This window comes from Pseudochaenichthys georgianus, chromosome 6, assembly GCF_902827115.2.
Source record: "Pseudochaenichthys georgianus chromosome 6, fPseGeo1.2, whole genome shotgun sequence".
Taxonomy (NCBI): domain Eukaryota; kingdom Metazoa; phylum Chordata; class Actinopteri; order Perciformes; family Channichthyidae; genus Pseudochaenichthys; species Pseudochaenichthys georgianus.
The window spans coordinates 43,456,729-43,477,519 of NC_047508.1; the positions used below are offsets into that span (position 1 = coordinate 43,456,729).

General features: G+C 39.8%; 2 protein-coding genes and 1 pseudogene across 2 annotated transcripts; 2 read left to right on the forward strand and 1 right to left on the reverse strand.

Moving 5' to 3' along the window:
* The first annotated feature begins 1,931 nt into the window (after positions 1–1,931).
* LOC117448353 (E3 ubiquitin-protein ligase TRIM21-like) lies at positions 1,932–13,001 on the forward strand. The gene is made up of 2 exons (XM_034085629.2): positions 1,932–2,040; positions 10,419–13,001. The coding sequence occupies exon 2, from the start codon at positions 10,425–10,427 to the stop codon at positions 12,072–12,074; it is 1,650 nt and encodes a 549-aa protein (XP_033941520.1). The 5' UTR covers positions 1,932–2,040; positions 10,419–10,424; the 3' UTR covers positions 12,075–13,001.
* Positions 13,002–14,845: 1,844 nt separating this feature from the next.
* LOC139434035 (E3 ubiquitin-protein ligase TRIM21-like) lies at positions 14,846–16,175 on the forward strand (annotated as a pseudogene).
* Positions 16,176–17,294: 1,119 nt separating this feature from the next.
* On the reverse strand, positions 17,295–20,476 carry LOC117448377 (uncharacterized). Its single transcript, XM_034085665.2, has 3 exons — positions 19,962–20,476; positions 18,628–18,796; positions 17,295–17,648 (listed from the first exon to the last, which is right to left on the reverse strand). The coding sequence occupies exons 1-3, from the start codon at positions 20,404–20,406 to the stop codon at positions 17,519–17,521; spliced, it is 744 nt and encodes a 247-aa protein (XP_033941556.1). The 5' UTR covers positions 20,407–20,476; the 3' UTR covers positions 17,295–17,518.
* Positions 20,477–20,791: the final 315 nt, after the last annotated feature.

Genomic DNA, 20,791 nt, shown 5'->3' on the forward strand with positions numbered 1-20,791 from the left:
TACATCAGAAAGAACAAACATTAAATAAGTGACTAACTGCATCAATTAGGGTTAAAAAACGTGTATTCAGCTAAAACATAAACATCGCTGCAGTTATGATCCAGTGGAAAGCCCTTACCTACTGGCCTAGTTAAATGAAAGTGGTTACTTCTTTTTGGCTGGGCAGTGAAGTTTTACACACCGTCTTATTTGACTTTCTCAGGACTTGAAACTGTTTTTTGGGGGCAGACCCCCTCAAAGAAGAAAAATATTATACACACGTAAGGTCATCATCTTAACAGTTGTTTATGCTCATTGAGTCATCCGTGAGCAGAGCATCAAGTTGGCATGCCTATAACAGCTGAATGCGGCGATTACCATCTTGTTCAGCAAAACGCCTCACAAACTTATTAAGATTTAAAGCTATGGTGCGTTTTGATTCAATGCTGAGTACAGCCAAACTTGACAGTCTCTTCTCTGTCATTTAAGACCGCAAATACCTAATTCCTTCCGTCTACTTGGATCCGAAATGCTTCTCGTTTTGCGCTGTCCCCCGTTCAAATGAAATCGCCGCCAATCATATTTCCACGTTCGTGCCAGGGCCGGGGGAGGGGTTACAAGGCTCGGGTCTTGTGCTGCATTCACTTGCAATCGGACATTAGAGATTTTCTCTCATAAATGTCTGATGAGCCACAACTTCTCTTTCAAAACAAAGCTGCCAAATGGGGTGGCAACTAGGGTGGCAAGGCATTTTTCTGAGGTGGCAGCTGCCACCCCGTGCCACCCGTAGAACCGCCACTGCTCCTGAACCACCTCCATAACTAATCTGTTGTTTGCAGAGGTGGAAAGTTAGGGTTAGGGTTAGTACAATGTTTGAAGTTCCTGTAGTTTACTTCAGATAATACAACATGTAATCAACAAATAGTTTGTCATGTATTATGTTAGGTTAAGACAACATTTTATTGATATTTCTGTGAAATTCACAAGATACATGGTGGTATATTTAACAAAACAATATACCATTGGGCTGCTGGTGGTAAGAGCTGCCAGGTAAGCGGGTTTGAATCCCGAGCACAAAAACATTTTAGGCAATGCCATCCCCTCTTTCTCCTCGTTTCAACCCTGCATCTCTAATGAAGTCACTCTCTGGTCCAAAACATATCTTTAAAAATAAATAAATCAGCGCTACCTTTACCTGCTGCAGTTTTTAAATAACTTAAAATATGAATCAATAATTATAATCCAACATTATTTTTCTGTATGTCACCGATTTCTTTATCTGGTTCTCCTTAATTGTATGAACACAAATGCATTGTCAATTACGATTTGAGGTACAATATTTTATTTGTTTTTGATATATCAGAAATATATTTCTGGTCAGTCCGTGGAAACCAAAAGCCATACTGTATTTTCCATACAGCCATAATTTATTATATATTGTGATTATTAAAATCCAAACCATATTGTTTCTAAACATTAAGTAGTGTTTCAGTGTTTTCAACAGTTACCTTGTGTTTAAAACTGGAACTCTAACACGGGAGAACATAGTTTACTTTAAAAAGGAATTGCGGTTTAGTTTAATAGGAAACATAATTGTATGGAAGAGAAAGGAAGCTAAAGTGAAGGAAGTAGAATATAAAATGTTTGCCCCTAAAATCAAAATCAAGTTGATAATTTTTGCTTTTCTCTTTTTCTGTGAACTGTAGTATTTCAGCTCCAAAACACAAAACCACTAAGTAATTTAAACTCTCTAAGATTAATGGTATTTGTAGTGTTTGCAGCAGAAAGGATTATGGGAGTTGAAGTGTTGGTGGGGTCTCAACCGTTGGAGAAAGAAAGACCTTTTTGCTCTTGTAGTTCCTCCTCCACTCCCTCTTGGTGACGGGCCACTGAGAGGTGGAGCTACACTGAAATAGGAGAGCTTCAACTTCCCAGAATTGAAAGTGAAAGCTTGTCTGAGCGACACAACAGCTGCACGTGTCTCTGCTTCTCTCTAAAGAAACACTCGACTGAATCCAGCAGCTTTTCTCAACAACACAGCAGAATCTCTGCCAAAAACTGGTGAGTGAACTACAGAGACAATCACTAACTAAATATTTGAACACAATTTAGTTTAATCAGAATCTGAGGCTGGTACGTCTGTTCAGACATATAGTGAATATTAGGCCGTATAAATGTGTCTTTTAAGATAAAAACGTTTACATTTAGACTTGAGTACAAAGCAGGTTTAAAACCAAATCCAGTGACTGAACTCTGGCTAGTGAAGTTTAGACGGGGTAACGTCACAGTTAGCATTAGCTTAGGCTCATTTCCAGGCCTGTTTCCTGTATGAACTCAAAGCCTCAGCTCTACTCAGACAGGAAGGCCACTCTGCGCCACAGCCAGGGAAAATGTTTAACATAAATTACATGTATTTTTATGCAATCCTGATTATCCTCTTTATCCAAGCTGACTCTCTGACACTTACTCTCCCTCAGACGCTTTAATACAACAAGTAATATATAGAAATCATACCAAAATACATTAATTATATAATAACCAACGCTGCATCACGGCAAGACGTGAACATGTGACGATTTACCATGCTGGCAGACGTGAAGATGTCACGATTTCGTCCCTTCAAACGTGACAATTACACGGTATTGTTAACCAGTGGAGAAATACCCGGAAATGCGAAGCAAATGCTACCCCGACTGTCGGTTGTTATTGTCAATATTAATATAATAATGATTGTATAGTAGGGCTGCAACAAATGACTAATTCGATAATCGATTAATCTATTGATTAATGAAACGATTAATCGACTATTCGGACTATTGTATGCCTTGCACAATTTCTCAAACGCTCTTATTTAGCCATCAACTTTTAGATTTAGCTTGAGGTTGTTTTTAGGCATGTGGAAACTAACAATGAAGACAATAAAGATGAATACTTGATTCAAAAATACATATATTATTAAATTAACTAAACACATTTTGAACAAAATTAACATTGCTTTTAATTTAAATTAAATAAATAATATTTCACATCAAAAGAAACAACAGTGTTTTAACAAATCGTATTAAATAATCTGATGACAGAATTGTAAACAGAATAGCTGAAACTTTAACAAAATAAATAACTCAGTTTCCTCTAATCATTAACCCATGTTTATATAATGTAGTTAACTCCGTGTGTTGCTGCTAGCATACATAACACCTGACGTGGAAACGTTACTCGTGGATGGGGCTACAGAGCTGCTAGAAAGTCGAACCCGGTGCATTCCTCCGTCTCAATGTGGAGCACTTTTGCTAAATGTTTAGACAAATTGCTCGTGTTACCGCCCTTACATACTAAACACTTATTGAACTCTTGGCAACGAGCATTGTCCACATCGAGACGGGTAAAGTGTAACCACACCTCGGAGCGCGTTCTCTCCGCCATCTCCGCAGTGTGTTGCTGCATGTACTGTAGCAGCTGCGTGTGTGTAAACTGCCCCGCCCCCTCGCACACAGACGGGGGAGAGAGATCTCGTCTGATCGAAAATACATCATTGACGCATTTGTTTGTCTTTTTGCATATTAGAAACGAGTTGGCGACACTAAGACTGCGATATAATGTTTTTGTAGCAATAATACATGACATATCTTTTTTAAATGTCTCCAGTACCGATAAAAAGACCAATAAAGTTGGAGCTTAACGGGGCGTAAAACACATGTGATGACATCACCAACGAATCGACGACTGAATTAGTTGGCAACTAATTTGGTAATTGATTAAGTCGATTAGTTGTTGCACCCCTATTGTATAGTAGAGTCAAACTCGATTACGCCGATTTTCTTGTTGCCCCAGCTGGTCGACACCTCTTTTAGCAGAAACAAAGGCTACATTAATGTATTAAATCGATGTTAATCCATGCGTGTGGATCTGGAATTAACGGACGTGACGTTGTGCGATTGCGTTGCCGGGCAACAGCTTCGGTTCATGTTAATTTACAAACTCTTCAACGAGAACCGTAGTTATATTTAAAAACATGTTAGAAGGCCTCACGAAATACTTTAATGTAAATTAAAATGTGAAGGAACGTGTGTATAACAAAATACATCCGTCATAAACGAAACCGGAAACAGACGTAGGCAAGATCCTCAGCTCGATGATTGGATGGTTTAGCCGCAATGCATGCTGGGATTTGGTGTTTATGTGATGTGAAATCTGAAAAAGTTTTTTAAAAATAAAAATAATACTTTATTCCGAGTGTGCTTGCTTTTCTCTTTGAAAGTCATCACATAACGGCATTGTAATATACGGTTCGGCTGCATTAAATACCGTTTTCCCTCTAATAACAATATAAGCAGCTATGTCATATGAGCAGGGTAGCCGTATTATAATATTGATTAATGTGTAATGTGACGGTCATGGAGGGATCATTGGGGTTTTAATGGTTTTCCATTTTACTTTATTATGATTTTCCATATTAAAGTGTTGATATAAACAAGGAACACAGGGCTTTAGATTGAATCACTGCAACAATATAAAATATTAGTTTATCGGTGTTTTCATGTATTATTAGGAAATGTTTGTACTTTTATTCCAATAACTAACAAGCAGCTAAATGCTACAGCTATACAAGTGACTGGCAGCAGGCAGTGAGAGGCAGCCTCAAGAAATTATGTAAATTGAATAAAACCCTTTACAAAAATAATCTAAAGTAAAGTTTGCGAACTCCTTGACTCTCCGTATCCGTCCCAGTCTCCAGCTGAACTAAATGAAACGTTTTCAGACTTTAACACGCCACACTGCAGACCAGTCGGACTTGTTCCCAACATGTTTTTATACGGCGATGCAGTTAAATGCTGGTTACCATAGTGAAAAAAGGCTCGTTGGCTCCAACAAAAGAGATGCACACAAAACTGATGATAAACTGAATTTGATTAAAGTTAGGGTGCGTTCACACCTGCCTTGTATAGTCCGGTTGAATCGAACCCTGGTGCGTTTAGCCGCTTGGTGCGGTTCATTTGGGTCGGTGTGAACGCAGTCCGAGACCTCTGAAGTAGGGGTAGGCGATATTGAAAAATATGTTATCACGATATTTTCAAGCAGTATCACGATAGACGATATATATCACGATATTTTTTCATGTCGGTTATTATGGTTATTTTTCAAGTTACTTAACAGTACAAGCACCTACAAGGTAACAGAAACTAAAACAAAAAGGAGTAACAGACCAAAATAGCATTTCAAGCTGGTTTTATTTCAGAAATGAATCCCTGAATGAACAAGTGAGCAGTGAACATCAATAAACATGAAAAGGAGGGTAAAACATAACTAAGTAAAACATAAAACATCAATGAGGAAAAGTCAGTGCCAAACAATTAAAATGTAAACTTTAGAGTAGACTTGAAGTGTAATAAAAGACTTTAGCATAACTGAAGGGAAAAACATAAAACGCCACCGCGTCAGTTATGTCTTTCCACCGTTTGCTAGTTTTTTCATAAGGAGCCCCTTTATGAAATGCCTGCCCTATGGTAGTTTGTTTTGGTGCAGTCGCTGCGGTAGATTGTGCATTCACACGCGGGGGACCTTGCACTCTTACCCCCTAAACGCACTAGGAGCGGCTGCGCCACGCTGCGACCTCCTCCTGCGACCGTCTCTGCATGCTCTTTCTGGTGCTTGCGTTTGAGGTGGTCTCGTAAGCCCGACGTGTTGCCATCTGTCGCTTTGAAATTTCCTTTTTTGCACATTTTGCAAATTACATTTGTTTGCTCCGTGTCTGTTGTGTTATATCCAACATATTTCCATACCACAGACGTAGAGTTCTTTTTGGGGACTAAATCTAATTCTTCTACATCAGAATCTGACTCGCCGTCCATTATTGCTGTGTGTGCAGACTGCCAACAGTGTATTTTCCCTCGCTGCAAAGAAAGGGGGCGGGGACTTTGGGAGCGTGTCAAACAACTCGGACTGAACGAAAGCAGAGGTGCGCTGACATTGTGAAATCGATCGGGCTTGATATATGGTGAAATTAAAATCAGTAGGTGAGGCTGGGGGAGCGGGAGGGGAAGAGGCTCTCCGCCCGCTGTCATAGCCCCCTGCACCGCGCACGGAGAGCCTCTTCCCCTCCCGCTATTTTTTTTTTTTCAAATTTTTCTTTCAATTATTTTGTTTTTTTATCACGATAGGACGATATCTCTGAAAAAGCATATCGTGGAGACCTAATATCGTCACGACGATATATATCGTCATATCGCCCACCCCTACTCTGAAGTGAACTAAACAACCGGACTCTGGTCCGCTAAAATAGGTGGTCTCGGAGCGCTTGCTTGCGAACTCTGGAGCGGTTCATTGCTGGTGTGAACGCAGTCCGCACCAAAACATAGGAAGCGCAGTATTTATGTGTCACAAGAACGCGGATATCTTCAAAAATCTTTAGCGAAAGACTCTTTCAAGACATCCGCGGTTGTTTAGTTAAAGAGTAAAGCAGAATTAAGTGTTGAACAGTGTCGTGTAAAGTAAACATTCTCCGTCAGCTTCATAAAAGTAAGAACACCTGTCGTCGGTGAAACGCCCCTCCTCTGAAGAACGTCTCTCATGGATAATGCTGCACATTACCCCGCTTATTACATGGCCACATTCTCAACAAAGTAACGACATAACTCCCAATATTAATTGAAATGCTGTTGTGGATTTAGAAAATGATTTTATTAATTTAAAAAATAGTTGTATTTAAATTTACATTCATCCGCTAAGAAAAATAGTCCGTTGTTACCGTTGAAACTAACGTAGCAACGGCAGGAACTGCTTCGATAGAGTTTTTGAGGAGCTTTTTGATTACAGATTTGAAAAAATCGTTGCTTGCTTTAAAAGTAGCACAATTCATTATGTCAAACCTTGGAAAGTATCTAGATATCCCTGCCGTAATGCCAAAGTAACTGGCAACTGAATATGTGTCGCCGTCTGACCTATGGCTGGACCGCTGCGTAAAAAGGAGGGTTTCTGCCCGTTACTTCTCCGCTGTTTTCTTGTCGCTCTTGTCTTGTCAGTTAGTTTCAGCCAAACTGTATACAGTTAAATCGAACGGACTTCTTTGTGCAGATGTGAGCGTCCTTAACAACGGTCAATAAATCCTTGACAGCGGTCTGTCTGTTCTGGATTAAAAACGTGTCACGTGTTTTGAATTGACCAATCAGAATCGAGTATTCAACAAAGCCATGTAATAATGTTTTTTAACGGACGTTGTCTGATTTATATAATCATATGCGCGGGCCGCTAGTGTCTGTTGATCTCCAGACTAACAGCAGCATGAGAATAACCTGCCGAAAGTGCCGATGCTCCATGGCGGAGGCTCCGCTAGAAATTGCCGGGATTTGCGTTTGTACCCCCTTAATGTCTGATCAATGGTTGAACAGCATTTCCGAGCACATGACTTGTGTTTAAAGTTTATAGTCCCTTTGAGTTTTGCCATGTGAACGCAAACCGAACCTTCTGAAAAATGAAACAATATAACAAACTGTGGTCTGGTGCGCACCAGAGAGCGGACTATTAGGTGTGAACGCACCCTTAGTTACAAATTAAAGTACAATGATGTATGAAGGATGGAATTAGTGACAACTATGAGGATACATTTACATCAATACCTCAGACTTCAGTATTTACTAGCAGGGTAAGAAGTACTCTGATCATGTATTGAAGTAAAATACCACAATGTGGACATTTACAATAAAAAGTAAAAACATGTAAAGAATATCCTTTTTAAAAAGTACAATGTATTATCAGGCATGAGAATCACTCACCTTTTGGCGAAATTCGCCGTTTTGAATCCAAAATAGGTCGTTTGTGTGATTCATGTAGATCTGCAATAAAAATATTTTTGGGGTATGGGGGGGGTCTGGGACACGGAGTAATCTGCGGCCGCGAGCTGTTATGTGCCATCATGACACGCATGGTGTTCTTTTTTTATATATTATAATGCAGCGCGAGCTGTGTGCTCGAGTCAATAAAAGTACACCATTTACCTATGAACTGTAGAGGAGAAGAAGAACAAATTAGCAAAACATTGAAATACTTAAATAAAGTACAAGTATCTCAAAATTGTACCCAAGTATAGTACTTGAGTTTATGAATTTAGTTACTTTACACCAGATGCCATAAAGATAGAAAGACTCAGCCTTGCACAGAGGCATGACAATAGATTTTCAAAATGCTCAACAGCCACAATTATAAACTGACTGCTACACAATTAAAATAAATGCTTTTATATATTTCTATTAGATGTGACTCTTTACCATTTCTGTTATTATTATCACTGCTGCTTTAGTTGTTTTGACTGCTAAAATCCTCTGTTATTCCTCATTTTAAAGCCGATATTCCGTGGAGTCGGGGGGGCTCGGGTCCTTGTCACCTTTTCCATACCTGATGAGTTTGCATCCCTGATAATACTTAGTAAGGAGGTCATAATATTTTTGACTCATGGCTGAAGTTAAGTTTCTCCAACTCTCCCCAGGTTGGCAAAAAAATGCATCTCAAAATGCATCAGATTGATGCTTTAAAATATGGAATATTCAAAATGTTCTTCCGGGGGAGCATGCCCCCGGACCCCCCTAGAGGGATAATATCCTTCTCACCTTTTTCACCCCTGACCCGTTTGCATGCCTGATTATACAATTGCATTATAATTATTTATGGATCAATGTGTAGAACATTTTATTGTACTGCTTGGTAAATTACCCTGAGGTTTATTAAATCATAATTTAGTTGATATTTTTGGTGGAGAGGTATAAATACAAAATATGAAAGAAACTCAAGTACAGTACCTGAATAGATGCACCTTTTTCCTCTCCCTCTGTCATGGTCCTGTTTTGTGTGTTTTCTTTCAATAAATATGCTGAATTAATGTGTGTAAGTTAATCATTGTTAATGTATTAATAATCAAATTTGGGCTCAACAATATAATATCATATTGTTTTTATTTATTATTGTTGTGAAAAAGATATCCATGTTGTCGCCTATTTTCTTGGCTTGGTGATTTCCAATAAATAACACTGAACTGCACATTGGGCTCTTCTTCACTGAGTTTATATTTGCATGTTATTCAGGACGACTCATAGTTTGATTATTTTTAAACAGATAATTAAAACTTTATTTAAAGTCCCCTATTATACTGTTTTTCATCAATATATTATAGGTCTCAGTTATATACAAAACATGTCTCAGGAGTGTTTGGCTCCAAACACCAACAAAATCATTGCAGCATTACCCATAATCCCCTCTGTTTCAGCCCTGTTTCCAAAGTGCTGATTGTCTGTTACTTTATATGAAAATAAGGAGCCCCTCTCCACGCCCCTCTGAGAGAAATGTGGTTAGAAAGAACACAATGGTGCTCTAGGAGGAGATTCAGGTGATAAGGGGGTACCTTGGTTGCTGATTGGCTAATGGCCAACACATCGTTATGACATCATAAAGTGGCCAAAATCTGAACAGCTCATTTTCAGACAGGTTTTTATAGAAATGTATCAAAAAGAAAGAGAATCTTTGTTCCTGAAACTTTCAGAGTCTCTTTACACAGAGGGGACATATGTTGATGTAGAAGAGACATGAAGAAGAGGGGACACATGTTGATGTAGAAGAGACATGAAGAAGTGGGGACACATGTTGATGTAGAAGAGACTTGAAGAAGAGGGGAGACATGTTGATGTAGAAGAGCCATGAAGAAGAGGGAACACATGTTGATGTAGAAGAGACATGAAGAAGATGGGACACTTGTTGATGTAGAAGAGACATGAAGAAGAGGGGACACATGTTGATGTAGAAGAGACATGGAGAAGAGGGGACACATGTTGATGTAGAAGAGACATGAAGAAGAGGGGACACATGTTGATGTATAAGAGACGTGGAGAAGAGGGGACACATGTTGATGTAGAAGAGACATGGAGAAGAGGGGACACATGTTGATGTAGAAGAGACATGGAGAAGAGGGGACACATGTTGATGTAGAAGAGACATGGAGAAGAGGGGACACATGTTGATGTAGAAGAGACATGGAGAAGAGGGGACACATGTTGATGTAGAAGAGACATGAAGAAGAGGGGACACATGTTGATGTAGAAGATACATGAAGAAGAGGGGACACATGTTGATGTAGAAGAGAAGAGGGGACACATGTTGATATAGAAGAGACATGAAGAAGAGGGGACACATGTTGATGTAGAACAGACATGGAGAAGAGGGGACACATGTTGATGTAGAAGAGACATGTAGAAGAGGGGACACATGTTGATGTAGAAGAGACATGAAGAAGAGGGGACACATGTTGATGTAGAAGATACATGAAGAAGAGGGGACACATGTTGATGTAGAAGAGACATGAAGAAGAGGAGACACATGTTGATGTAGAAGAGACATGAACAAGTGGATTTTGCATAATAGGTGACCTTTAATGTTTTTTCCAATATTTGTGTCCCCAGAGAGACATGTCTACTGCCAGCTGTCTGCTGACTGAAGATCAGTTTCTGTGCTCCATCTGTCTGGATGTGTTCACTGATCCAGTCACCATGCCATGTGGACACAACTTCTGTAAAGCCTGCATCTCTCAACACTGGGACAGAAATGTCCCGAGTCAGTGTCCCAACTGTAAAGAAGTTTTCAACATAAAGCCTGAGCTGCAGGTCAACACTTTCATCTCTGAGATGGCTGCTCAGTTCAGACAGTCAGCTCAACAGAAAGCCAGCAGCAGCAGCAGCAGCAGCTCAGAGCAACAAGTTGTCAAACCAGGAGAAGTTCCCTGTGACGCCTGCACTGGAACCAGACTGAAGGCCCTGAAGTCCTGCCTGGTGTGTCTGGAGTCCTACTGTGAGACTCACCTGGAGCCTCACCTGACAAGAGCAGGCCTGAAGAAACATCAGCTGATCGACCCTGAGGAGAACCTGGAAAGCAGGATGTGTGTGAAGCACGATAAACTGCTGGAGCTGTTCTGTAAGACCGACCAGGCGTGTGTCTGCATGCTCTGCACGGTATCAGACCACAAGACACATGATGTTGTTCCTCTGAAAGAAGGATGTGAAGGAAAGAAGGCTGAGCTGGGGAAGACAGAGGCTGAAATTCAGCAGATGATCCAGAAGAGACGACTGAAGATCCAGGAGATGAATCGCTCAGTGGAGCTCAGTAAGGAAGGAGCAGACAGAGAGATAGCAGATGGTGTTCAGGTCTTCACCGCTCTGAAGGAGTCTGTTGAGAGAAGCCAGGCCGAGCTCATGGACACCATCAAAGAGAAGCAGAGAGAGACAGAGGAACAGGCTGAAGGCTTCATCAAAGAGCTGGAACAGGAAGTCTCTGAGCTGAAGGAGAGGAGCTCTGAGGTGGAGCAGCTCTCACGCTCTGAAGACCAGCTCCACCTCCTCCAAAGCTTCACGTCCCTGAACGCTGCTCCACCCACCAAGAACTGGACAGAAGTCAGGGTCCGTCCTCCTTCATATGAGGGGACTGTGAGGAGAGCTGTGACTCAGCTGGAGGAGACGCTCAGTAAACAGATGAAGAAGCTGCTCGAGGTGGAGCTGAAGAGGGTCCAGCAGGATGAGGTGGAGGTGACTCTTGATCCTGATACAGCACATCCCTATCTCATCCTGTCTGATGATGGAAAACAAGTTAAACATGTTGATGTGAGGAAGAATCTCCCAGACAATCCAGAGAGATTTGATTATTGTGCTCGTGTCTTAGCAAAGCAGAGTTTCTCTTCAGGAAGGTTTTATTACGAGGTTCTGGTTAAAGGGAAGACTGAGTGGGTTCTAGGAGTGGTCAGAGAGTCGATAAACAGGAAGGGAAGCATCACAGCGACTCCTCGGGATGGTTACTGGACGATATGGCTCAAGAAAAGTGAGTGCAAAGCTTGTGCTGATCCTTCAGTCAGTCTCTCTCTGAAGTCTCAGCCTCAGAAGGTGGGGGTGTTTGTGGATTATGAGGAGGGTCTGGTCTCCTTTTATGATGTTGATGCTGCAGCTCTGATCTACTCCTTCACTGGCTGCTGCTTCACTGAGAAACTCTACCCTCATTTCGGTCCGAGTCTTAATTATGATGGTAAAAACTCTTCTCCGCTGATCATCTCTCCTGTCAATCACACTGAGTAGAACAAACATTTAATGTTTTTTTTTCTTTCTTTGATGCTATTTACTACAATTACAGGCAGATTTTTCAAAACAAAATGTATATCATGTAAGGTCTCATTTATTCTAATGACTGCATAACCTGCACCAAAGAACAAGAAACAATTGCATGTCCATTAATGTCTTGAGCCAAGGAAATTAGTTTTTATTGTATACATACATACAGAGCCCGATCTGCTTAAAAAAACACTTTTCATATAATACCTCTCACTGCCTGAACAATAGACACAGGCCATCACTGCAAGTCTAACCATAGGGTGTTAAATAATAACTCCAATTAAAATGTCAAGAGCCACTAATTTGGTGATAGCTAACTAGAAGGCCAACCTGTCGTGTTAGACACTACCACACTGTATTAGGCATTCATAATCAATCTTATTCTCAATGCCACTGGTACATGTAGTGCAAAAGGTGCATCCACAAAATGCGGTTCTAGATATTTTTACTTTTATTTTTTTTACAAATAAAGCCTTAAGAAAAGAGACGGTGTCGGAGCCAAAACGCTTCGTTAGCCTGTGTTTATTGTTTTTATTAGTATCATTATCACTATTGTTTACAAAGAACGCTTTTGTTTTTGACCACTTCCAGGGTGGTTCCAGTTCTCCAGGGTGTGGTTTTATGGTATTCAGGTCACCTCTTGTATGTCGGGGTTGGTGGAAAGATAATGGGGTAGTCTTTCTTCCATAATGTTTTGTTGACCGTATGGTCCATCTTTAGTTATGGTGCGTTTCATTTCTTTATTAAACAGAGCTGAACTGCGACTTCATTCATTAGGAGTTTGATTTCTACAAGAAGGACATTTAACTAAACATTTTAAATGCAGAACTTTTACTTGTAACTGAGTATTTTCAGTGGTGGTATGAATAAAACTGAGTGTTTCTCAAATACAAATTGTAGTTGGACTTGTTTTTTGTTTTTTTGTATTGCAACCTTCTACTTCTACTCCAGCAACAGCTTTGGAAACGTTCCAGATTACATCAGTAGCGCACTGATACACACATGTACTGCACACAAGCATTTTAGATTGATAACGTGCATTTTGATGATAAGACTTTTATTTTGAAAAAAGTTGTAAATCCAGGAATTCTACTCATGTTTGAGTATTTTAACAATGTTGTGTTCATACTTTTACTTTAGTAACTCATGGGCGTACTTCCTCCACTCCCTCTTATTTACGGGCCACCGAGAGGTGGAGCAAACATGTAAAAGAGGAGGGCTTTATCTTATCTTCACTGAATTGAAAGTTAAAGTTTGTCTCGGCGACAGCAGAGCTTCAGTCGAGACACGTCTGTTTCTCTCCAAAGAAACACTCTACTGAATCCAGCAGCTTTTCTCAACAACACAGCATAATCTCAAACACTGGTGAGTACACTACAAAGACAACATTACTATAACATATTTGGTCAAATGTTTGAATCTGAATGTTTTACATACCTCATAAAGAATTGTAAACCAAAGATGTTGTCAATGAAAGATTTGCAATAAGTATTAAACTTTTGAAACAAAACCCAGTGACTGAATTCTGGCTCGTGAACATTGTACAGAAGACATTCACAGCTAGCACTAGCATAAGGCTAATTTACAGACCTGTTTCCTGTAGTAACTCAAAGCCTCAGCTCTGCTCAGACATAAAGTGCCACTCAGGAATCTGAAATGCAAAACCATATTAAATCTAATATAGTGAATCCAGAGTAGCAGCTTCTGTCTTTTCTTCTGCATGTTTATTGAGTCTGATTCTGTATTATAATCCTCTCTGAAACTCCTCTTCCTCATCCAAGCTGACTCTCACCCATTGAAGGCCTTCAAACAAAAAGGTGTTTTTTTATTTGGTCTGGTCCCTCAGATACTTTAAATAAACGTAAAATAAAAACAGTCAATATTAATAAATGAGTTAAGTTCAATATTAAAGTGGAATTTAATACATATTTAGCTTACGTTAAAGTAGTTTCACTCTAAAACAAGAAGGAACAAGTTAACAGTGGTATATTAAGTTTAAGTGTGAAAACATCTACAATACTAAAAACTTAGCCTAATATCTGGAAAATTGTTCAAACCATAGAAGGCTGAAGGGGGCTTTAGCTAGATGACTCTTCATATCTGCCCCATTATCCATTTGAACTAAATGAAACGTTTTGGAATTCCTTTAACAGTGAACGCTGTTTTTATCTGTGAATCAACAAGCTCACACGCCACACTGCAGACCAGTCAGACTTGTTCCCCAACATGTTTGTACAGGGCGATACATTTAAATGCTCGTTACCATGGTGACCAGCGGCTCGTTGGGCAGAACGAAGGATAAGAGTTGCATGAAAAATGTACCAATGATAAATTGATTATGATTTAAGTTAATTAAAAAATTAAAAGCTACATTCAGGTACTGAAGTTGGAAACAGTGGTGTCAATACAGTGGTGTATATGCACCGCATGTTGTCAGTACAACAACAAAAAATACCTTGAATAACAAAAAATATACTATCTTTGTGAAAAGAGTTTGACACATTGGATTTGGGCATCCATTACAGTACATGAATGCCTAATATGACTCACTCATACTGATGTTATCTCTTCAAAACTTCCTGTGTCACTGACAGCGTCCCAGGCAGGTATGCAGACCAGCTGTAGACATAGTGCAGACAGGGTTTACAGGAGCCACAATGACCCATTGTTTGACTTTGAACAAATAATACAAATCATACTAAATTATCTTGTTTTGCACACTATTTCAGAGTGAAGATATGTCTACTGTCATCTTTCTGCCAACTGAAGGTCAGTTTCTGTGCTCCATCTGTCTGGATGTGTTCACTGATCCAGTCACCATACCATGTGGACACAACTTCTGTAAAGCCTGCATGTCTGAACACTAGAATATAAATGTCTCATTTAAGTGTCCCAACTGTAATAAGCTCTTCTTCCCAAGACCTGAGCTGCGCGTCAACACGTTCATCTCTGAGATGGCTGCTCAGTTCAGACAGTCAGCTCAACAGAAAGCCAGCAGCAGCAGCTCAGAGCAACACGTTGTCAAACCAGTAGAAGTTCCCTGTGACGTCTGCACTGGAACCAGACTGAAGGCCCTGAAGTCCTGCCTGGTGTGTCTGGAGTCCTACTGTGAGACTCACCTGGAGCCTCATCTGACAAGGCCAGGCCTGAAGAAACATCAGCTGATCGACCCTGAGGAGAACCTGGAAGGCAGGATGTGTGTGAAGCACGATAAACAGCTGGAGCTGTTCTGTAAGACCGACCAGGTGTGTGTCTGCATGCTCTGCACTGTTTCAGACCACAAGACACATGATGTTGTTCCTCTGAAAGAAGGATATGAAGGAAAGAAGGCTGAGCTGGGTAAGACAGAGGCTGAAATTCAGAAGATGATCCAGAAGAGACGACTGAAGATTCAGGAGATGAATCGCTCAGTGGAGCTCAGTAAGGAAGGAGCAGACAGAGAGATAGCAGATGGTGTTCAGGTGCTCAGGAAACAGATGAAGAAGCTGCTTGAGGTGGAGCTGAAGAGGGTCCAGCAGTATGAGGTGGAGGTGAGTCTTGATTCTGATACAGCACTTCCCTCTCATCCTGTCTGATGATGGAAAACAAGTGAAAGATGGTATTGTGACGAAGAATCTCCCAGACAATCCAGAGAGATTTGATTTGTGTCCTTTTGTCTTAGCAAAGCAGAGTTTCTATTCAGGAAGATGTTATTACGAGGTTCAGGTTAAAGGAAACACTGAGTGAGTTCTAGGAGTGGTCAGAGAGTCGATCAACAGGAAGGGAGAGATTGCACTGACTCCTCAGGATGGTTGTTGGGTGATATGGTTGAGGAACAAGAATGAGTACAAAGCTCTTGCTGGTCCTTCAGTCCGTCTCTCTCTGAAGTCTCAGCCTGAGAAGGTGGGGTTGTTTGTGGATTATGAGGAGGTTCTGGTCTCCTTTTATGATGTTGATGCAGCTCTGATCTACTCCTTCACTGGCTGCTTCTTCAAAGAGAAACTCTACCCTTACTTTTGTCCCAGTCTTAATCGTGGTGGCAAAAACTCTGCCTCTCTGATCATCTCTCCTGTCAACCACACCGAGTAGAACATCCATTTGATGTTTTTTGTTTCTCCGATACTTACTTCTATTATTTACAGATTTTACAATTTACAGAATATCATCCAATGTCCAGTTAATTTTAATCGCTGCATTTCCTGCCTTAAAGCTCTCCTATTATACTATTTGTAGGCATACACTGTAAAAAAAAAAAAAGGTAAAATAACGGTTATTTTCTGGCGACGGGGACGCCAGAAAATGTCCGTTGAAAAAAACTGTAAAATAAAATAAAATATGGAGATAACATGTAAAAAAACATTAACTTACCTTACCACAAGTAGCCTCTATTACTGTAATTTTACATTAAATCTTTTTCTTTTAACATATATTAATTGTTAGAATAGAGTCATAAACCTCTAGAAAACAGAATAATTATCTTTTAAAAATGATAAAGAAAAGCTAAAATACAGAAAATTACTTTTATTATTACAAAAAAGTACCGTATATCTAAGACCATTTTACAAGCAAAACACAAAGAAAAGAACGTCATTTTACTTTGCAAAAGCGTTAGTTTACATTAATTATCTAATTTTTTGCCAAAAGAATCTGTAATTTCACAAGAAATCTTCTTATAATTCCATGAAATCTTTTTCTTTTAACATATATTAATTGTTAGAAGAGTCATTTACCTCTAAAACAACAGAATAAATATGTGTTTAAATGATAATAAAAAGCTTAAAGACAGAAGATTACTGTTGTTTAAAAATATTACTGTAAATCAAAGATCATTTACATGTAAAATACAAAGAAAACATGTAATTATATTTTCACAAATGCTTAAGTTTACATTAACTGTCATGTTTTACAGAAAAAATCTGTATTCAAATACATTAATAAACTGTCAAAATAAATGCATTTACTTTCTCTAAATGTAGGTTTACTGTACTTTTACATTGTGTAAATCTTGTATTTAAAAATATAAATTGGAAAAAAGAACTCCTGAAGTATGATGATATTTGTCTGATATGATATGATGCAGCAAAGACATGTATGCAATATCATTAAAACGTTATGCCTTTGGCAACATGTTGAAAATATTTGACAATATAAATAAATGACACCACCACCATTCTTTTTTATAATTTCTTATTATTTGCAATGCCGTAACATAATTAAGAACACAATATATACACGTTATTACAATACTTTCTATATATAACCCATACATATACACACACACATACATCCATACACATAAACACAATAATAATAATAAAGCAGAATAGACCGGCAAAGAAACCTTAAACATTAGCCAACAATTTGTGCCAAAGATAACATTATATACACTTAACTCTCTTAACAATTATGTATGTGACTATGTGTGTGCGATTTTACTCTCTCCATTCAAAGTCAGCGATGTTGGTGATCAATGAAAGCACCTTCGGATTGACTGACTGCTGTTTCTTTGAAGCGTTCCTCTCCCTTTTAGTCCCCTTGTCCGGATTGATTTTGAAAAGGCACCTGTTAAGACAGAAGTACACTTAAATGTAGTGCTACAAACAATAGTTTTTATAATTACAAATTCTGTGGATGATACGGCCATTAATTGTCTTCACACTTATACAGCTTGAAGTCAAAGGGCAATACTACTCTTAAATTGACTGTTATGATCATATCTGTACACTGGACAGTATCGCAGCAGGTCTGTAAACAGGAGCAAATACTTGAGGTCATTTGAGTGTGGTAGCTACGAGTGCCATCTTGAGGGGTTTGTGTAACTGGGGCAGATGAGGTGCGTGTCAGCAGCAGAGTGAGCGGTGTAAAGCATCTTAGTTAACCAAAATAAGTATTAATGTGTTTGTTCACTGCAATAATACCGGGTTTTGGTGCAAGAAATAGTTGCTTCTTCCTTGTCAGATTCCGTTGTCATCAGGTGCTGACACTCACGCAAAGCCTCTATGGACCACACACATACACTAAGCCTGCTCCATGGCTGTATTACTGTGCTGTTGATATGAATAAGTTAAGGAAATCAACCGCTACCAAGAATCTTGTGTGTTCTTACCGACACCCCAAAGTGCAAGTCACTCCGAGTGAAACCTTCCCCCATACAGTCCTAGCTGAATCCCTATTCAATAGGACTCCTTGAAAACGATTCCTTTTTCCAAATAACTTAATTGGTTTTCTTTTGTTGTCGACAAAGGGCCCTCTTTCTGTCATTTTCATTGAGCTGAAGTAAACATACCACCGATTGGCTAAGAGTGAGTTTGGGCTTTTAGGGAGGAGCTAAAGCACACCACTGCAAAGGAAAGGGGTACGCTGAATTTACATCGCAAGACAGAACTAGAGCATAATGCAAAACAGAATGCAGCGCAATAATCTTTTTATCTCGATTATCTTGTATTGTCAGGAGCACTTATCGTGTGTCAGGAATGTGCACAATCCTCTACTCTGTGGCTTAAGATGGAATGAGTTAGAATAATTACGATTCAAGTCTTACCTCTGCAAGAACTCCAGGGTACCTCCCAGTTCTGTGGGATAGCTGATGTTGAGGCAGTAATATGCTGCAAACATCAGTGTCAGGGCGTCAACAACATTTGGGACACTGCCATTGACGATGGTCTGGTCGACGGCGACCATGAAGTGTCCAGCTGTCAGGGGAGAACTCCCTGTAGAAAAATTACAAAAAAATTATAAATGCAAAAAATATTTGGTGCAGATTGTTCATATTTGTTTGTACTGGTGATCATATGGCCAATTGCATTTATAGAATTGTGAGCTCCTGCAGCTTTCTTTTCTTTCTTAAGTGTTTCTTAATGTTAACAGTAGAAGATGGCACATCTTAAAGGGATAGTTTGGGTGTTTAAAGTGGGGTTGTATAAGGTACTTAGCCATAGTCAGTGTATTACCGAGAGTAGATGATTTCGGTATGCCCCGAGTTTGGAGATGCAGACAGGAGCAACCGCATGGAAGCAAAGCGATGTTCTGCTCTGCACAGGGTCAGCAGCAGAACATATTGTAGCCACCTTAAAGAAAGGCCCTCCTAAAAATATCGCACGCTATATTTTGAATATTTTCGTGTGTTTACTTTGCCATAAGACAGACCTTTTTAGGGAACTGAAGCTGTTGTATGCATCTATACTCTCGCCAAAGCAACCTTTGGAAAGTTTGTTTTTGTTATTGTGATTCACCAAAGTCACACAATAGCACAAACAAACTAAGCGATTGAGGCAGCAGCAGACAAGCAACTCCAGTGTTCTGTGAGGTTAAATTATTGTTTTTTGTCTGGTGGCTTTGATGAGAACATAGATGGCGACATCAGTTCTCTGTAAGAAACAGACAGTATAGCTGTGTCATGGCAAGGTAAACCAGCAAAATGTTCTAAATATATCATGCACTTAACTAATTTTTTTTGTGAGCCTTTCCTTTATGCGTCTTAAATATGTTTTGCTGCCGACCCCATCCACCTCAGTACATTGATTTGCTTCTGTGCGGTAATTCCTGTCTGCATCTCCAAACTGGGGGAATGCCGACCATCATCTACTGTGGCCGTAATACACTGACTATGGATAAGTACCTCATACAACCCCACTTCAAAACATCCGGTCTGAGTGTCTGTATTTAGGCTATCCACTTCATTGTAGACTTATTGTAGGAGCTTTAAACTTCCAACATTTGAAAATAAATAATAATAATTCACACCCTCACCAAAACGTATGCCATTTGTATTAACACAGCCAAATGATGGGAACATTTAAAATATTCCAAGCCAATGTAGCCATGCACAAGGATTAAAAGGCGGGGGAATAATAATAATAATAATAAGAATCATACCACACACAACGATGCATGGTGAGCTTGGCAGGTCATCAACTTCCGATGACAGACAAGTTTCATCAACTTTCAGGAACATCTTGGCCTGGTCTTCATTGAAATGCCTCAAAAGAAGCATCAGACATCCGGGAAGATCAGCATCTAGATGCCTTGCTTTGGCTATTTCCATGTCTGATAGGATGTCCTCTATTTTGCTCTTCTTCTCACGGGACATGAGGTATGACACAACTCTTCTACATTTGCTTGACATAGCTTCTTTGTCAACATCCATACCTGTGAGTTCTTTGAAGTGAGCCATCATGCCGCACATCTCAAACAGATATGGCCAGTCTCTTAGCAGAACCGGGGTTTCCATTCCCTTTATGATATCACTTCTCTGAGTGTAGAATGTTGCCACCATTTTCTCCTCAATCCTTTTGGTGTCCTTGCTCCTCGTTATGTGCATGTTCTTTAATTCTAATTTGAACTGTTCTTGAGTCTCCCCAGTTTCACCTGGTGGTGGTCGCTGTGGCTGCCAATTAATACACCCATAGGTATCGAGTCTCATTGTCTTGGGAGGTTGGTCTTCACCCTCACTTGCGCTTGTTGCCTTTCTTTTTAGGAAAAGGGAGGTTGTTCCCCTTTTTAAATTGTCCACTCTGCTCTGCAGCTGCTTGGTTAGAGAGTCATAACCGCTACCTACAACTATGTCTTCAATGTAGTCTCGAAATGACATTGGATACATTAAAACCATCTCCCTGGCAATTTCACTTAGGTGTTTTTTTTTCCTGGCATAGGGCAGATGGTTAGGATCTCCCCTGCGATCAGGCGAATCACCTCACGCCTCTCAC

Bases quoted from the DNA above. Each gene is read 5' to 3' on its own strand.
- LOC117448353 (XM_034085629.2), top strand. From the start codon at position 10,425: ATGTCTACTGCCAGCTGTCTGCTGACTGAAGATCAGTTTCTGTGCTCC.
- LOC117448377 (XM_034085665.2), bottom strand. From the start codon at position 20,406: ATGCACATAACGAGGAGCAAGGACACCAAAAGGATTGAGGAGAAAATG. The intron at 18,797-19,961 runs GTATGATTCTTA...ATTTTTCTACAG, and splicing joins ACCATGCATCGTTGTGTGTG to GGAGTTCTCCCCTGACAGCT. The intron at 17,649-18,627 runs GTAAGACTTGAA...CTGTCTTAACAG, and splicing joins ACCCTGGAGTTCTTGCAGAG to GTGCCTTTTCAAAATCAATC.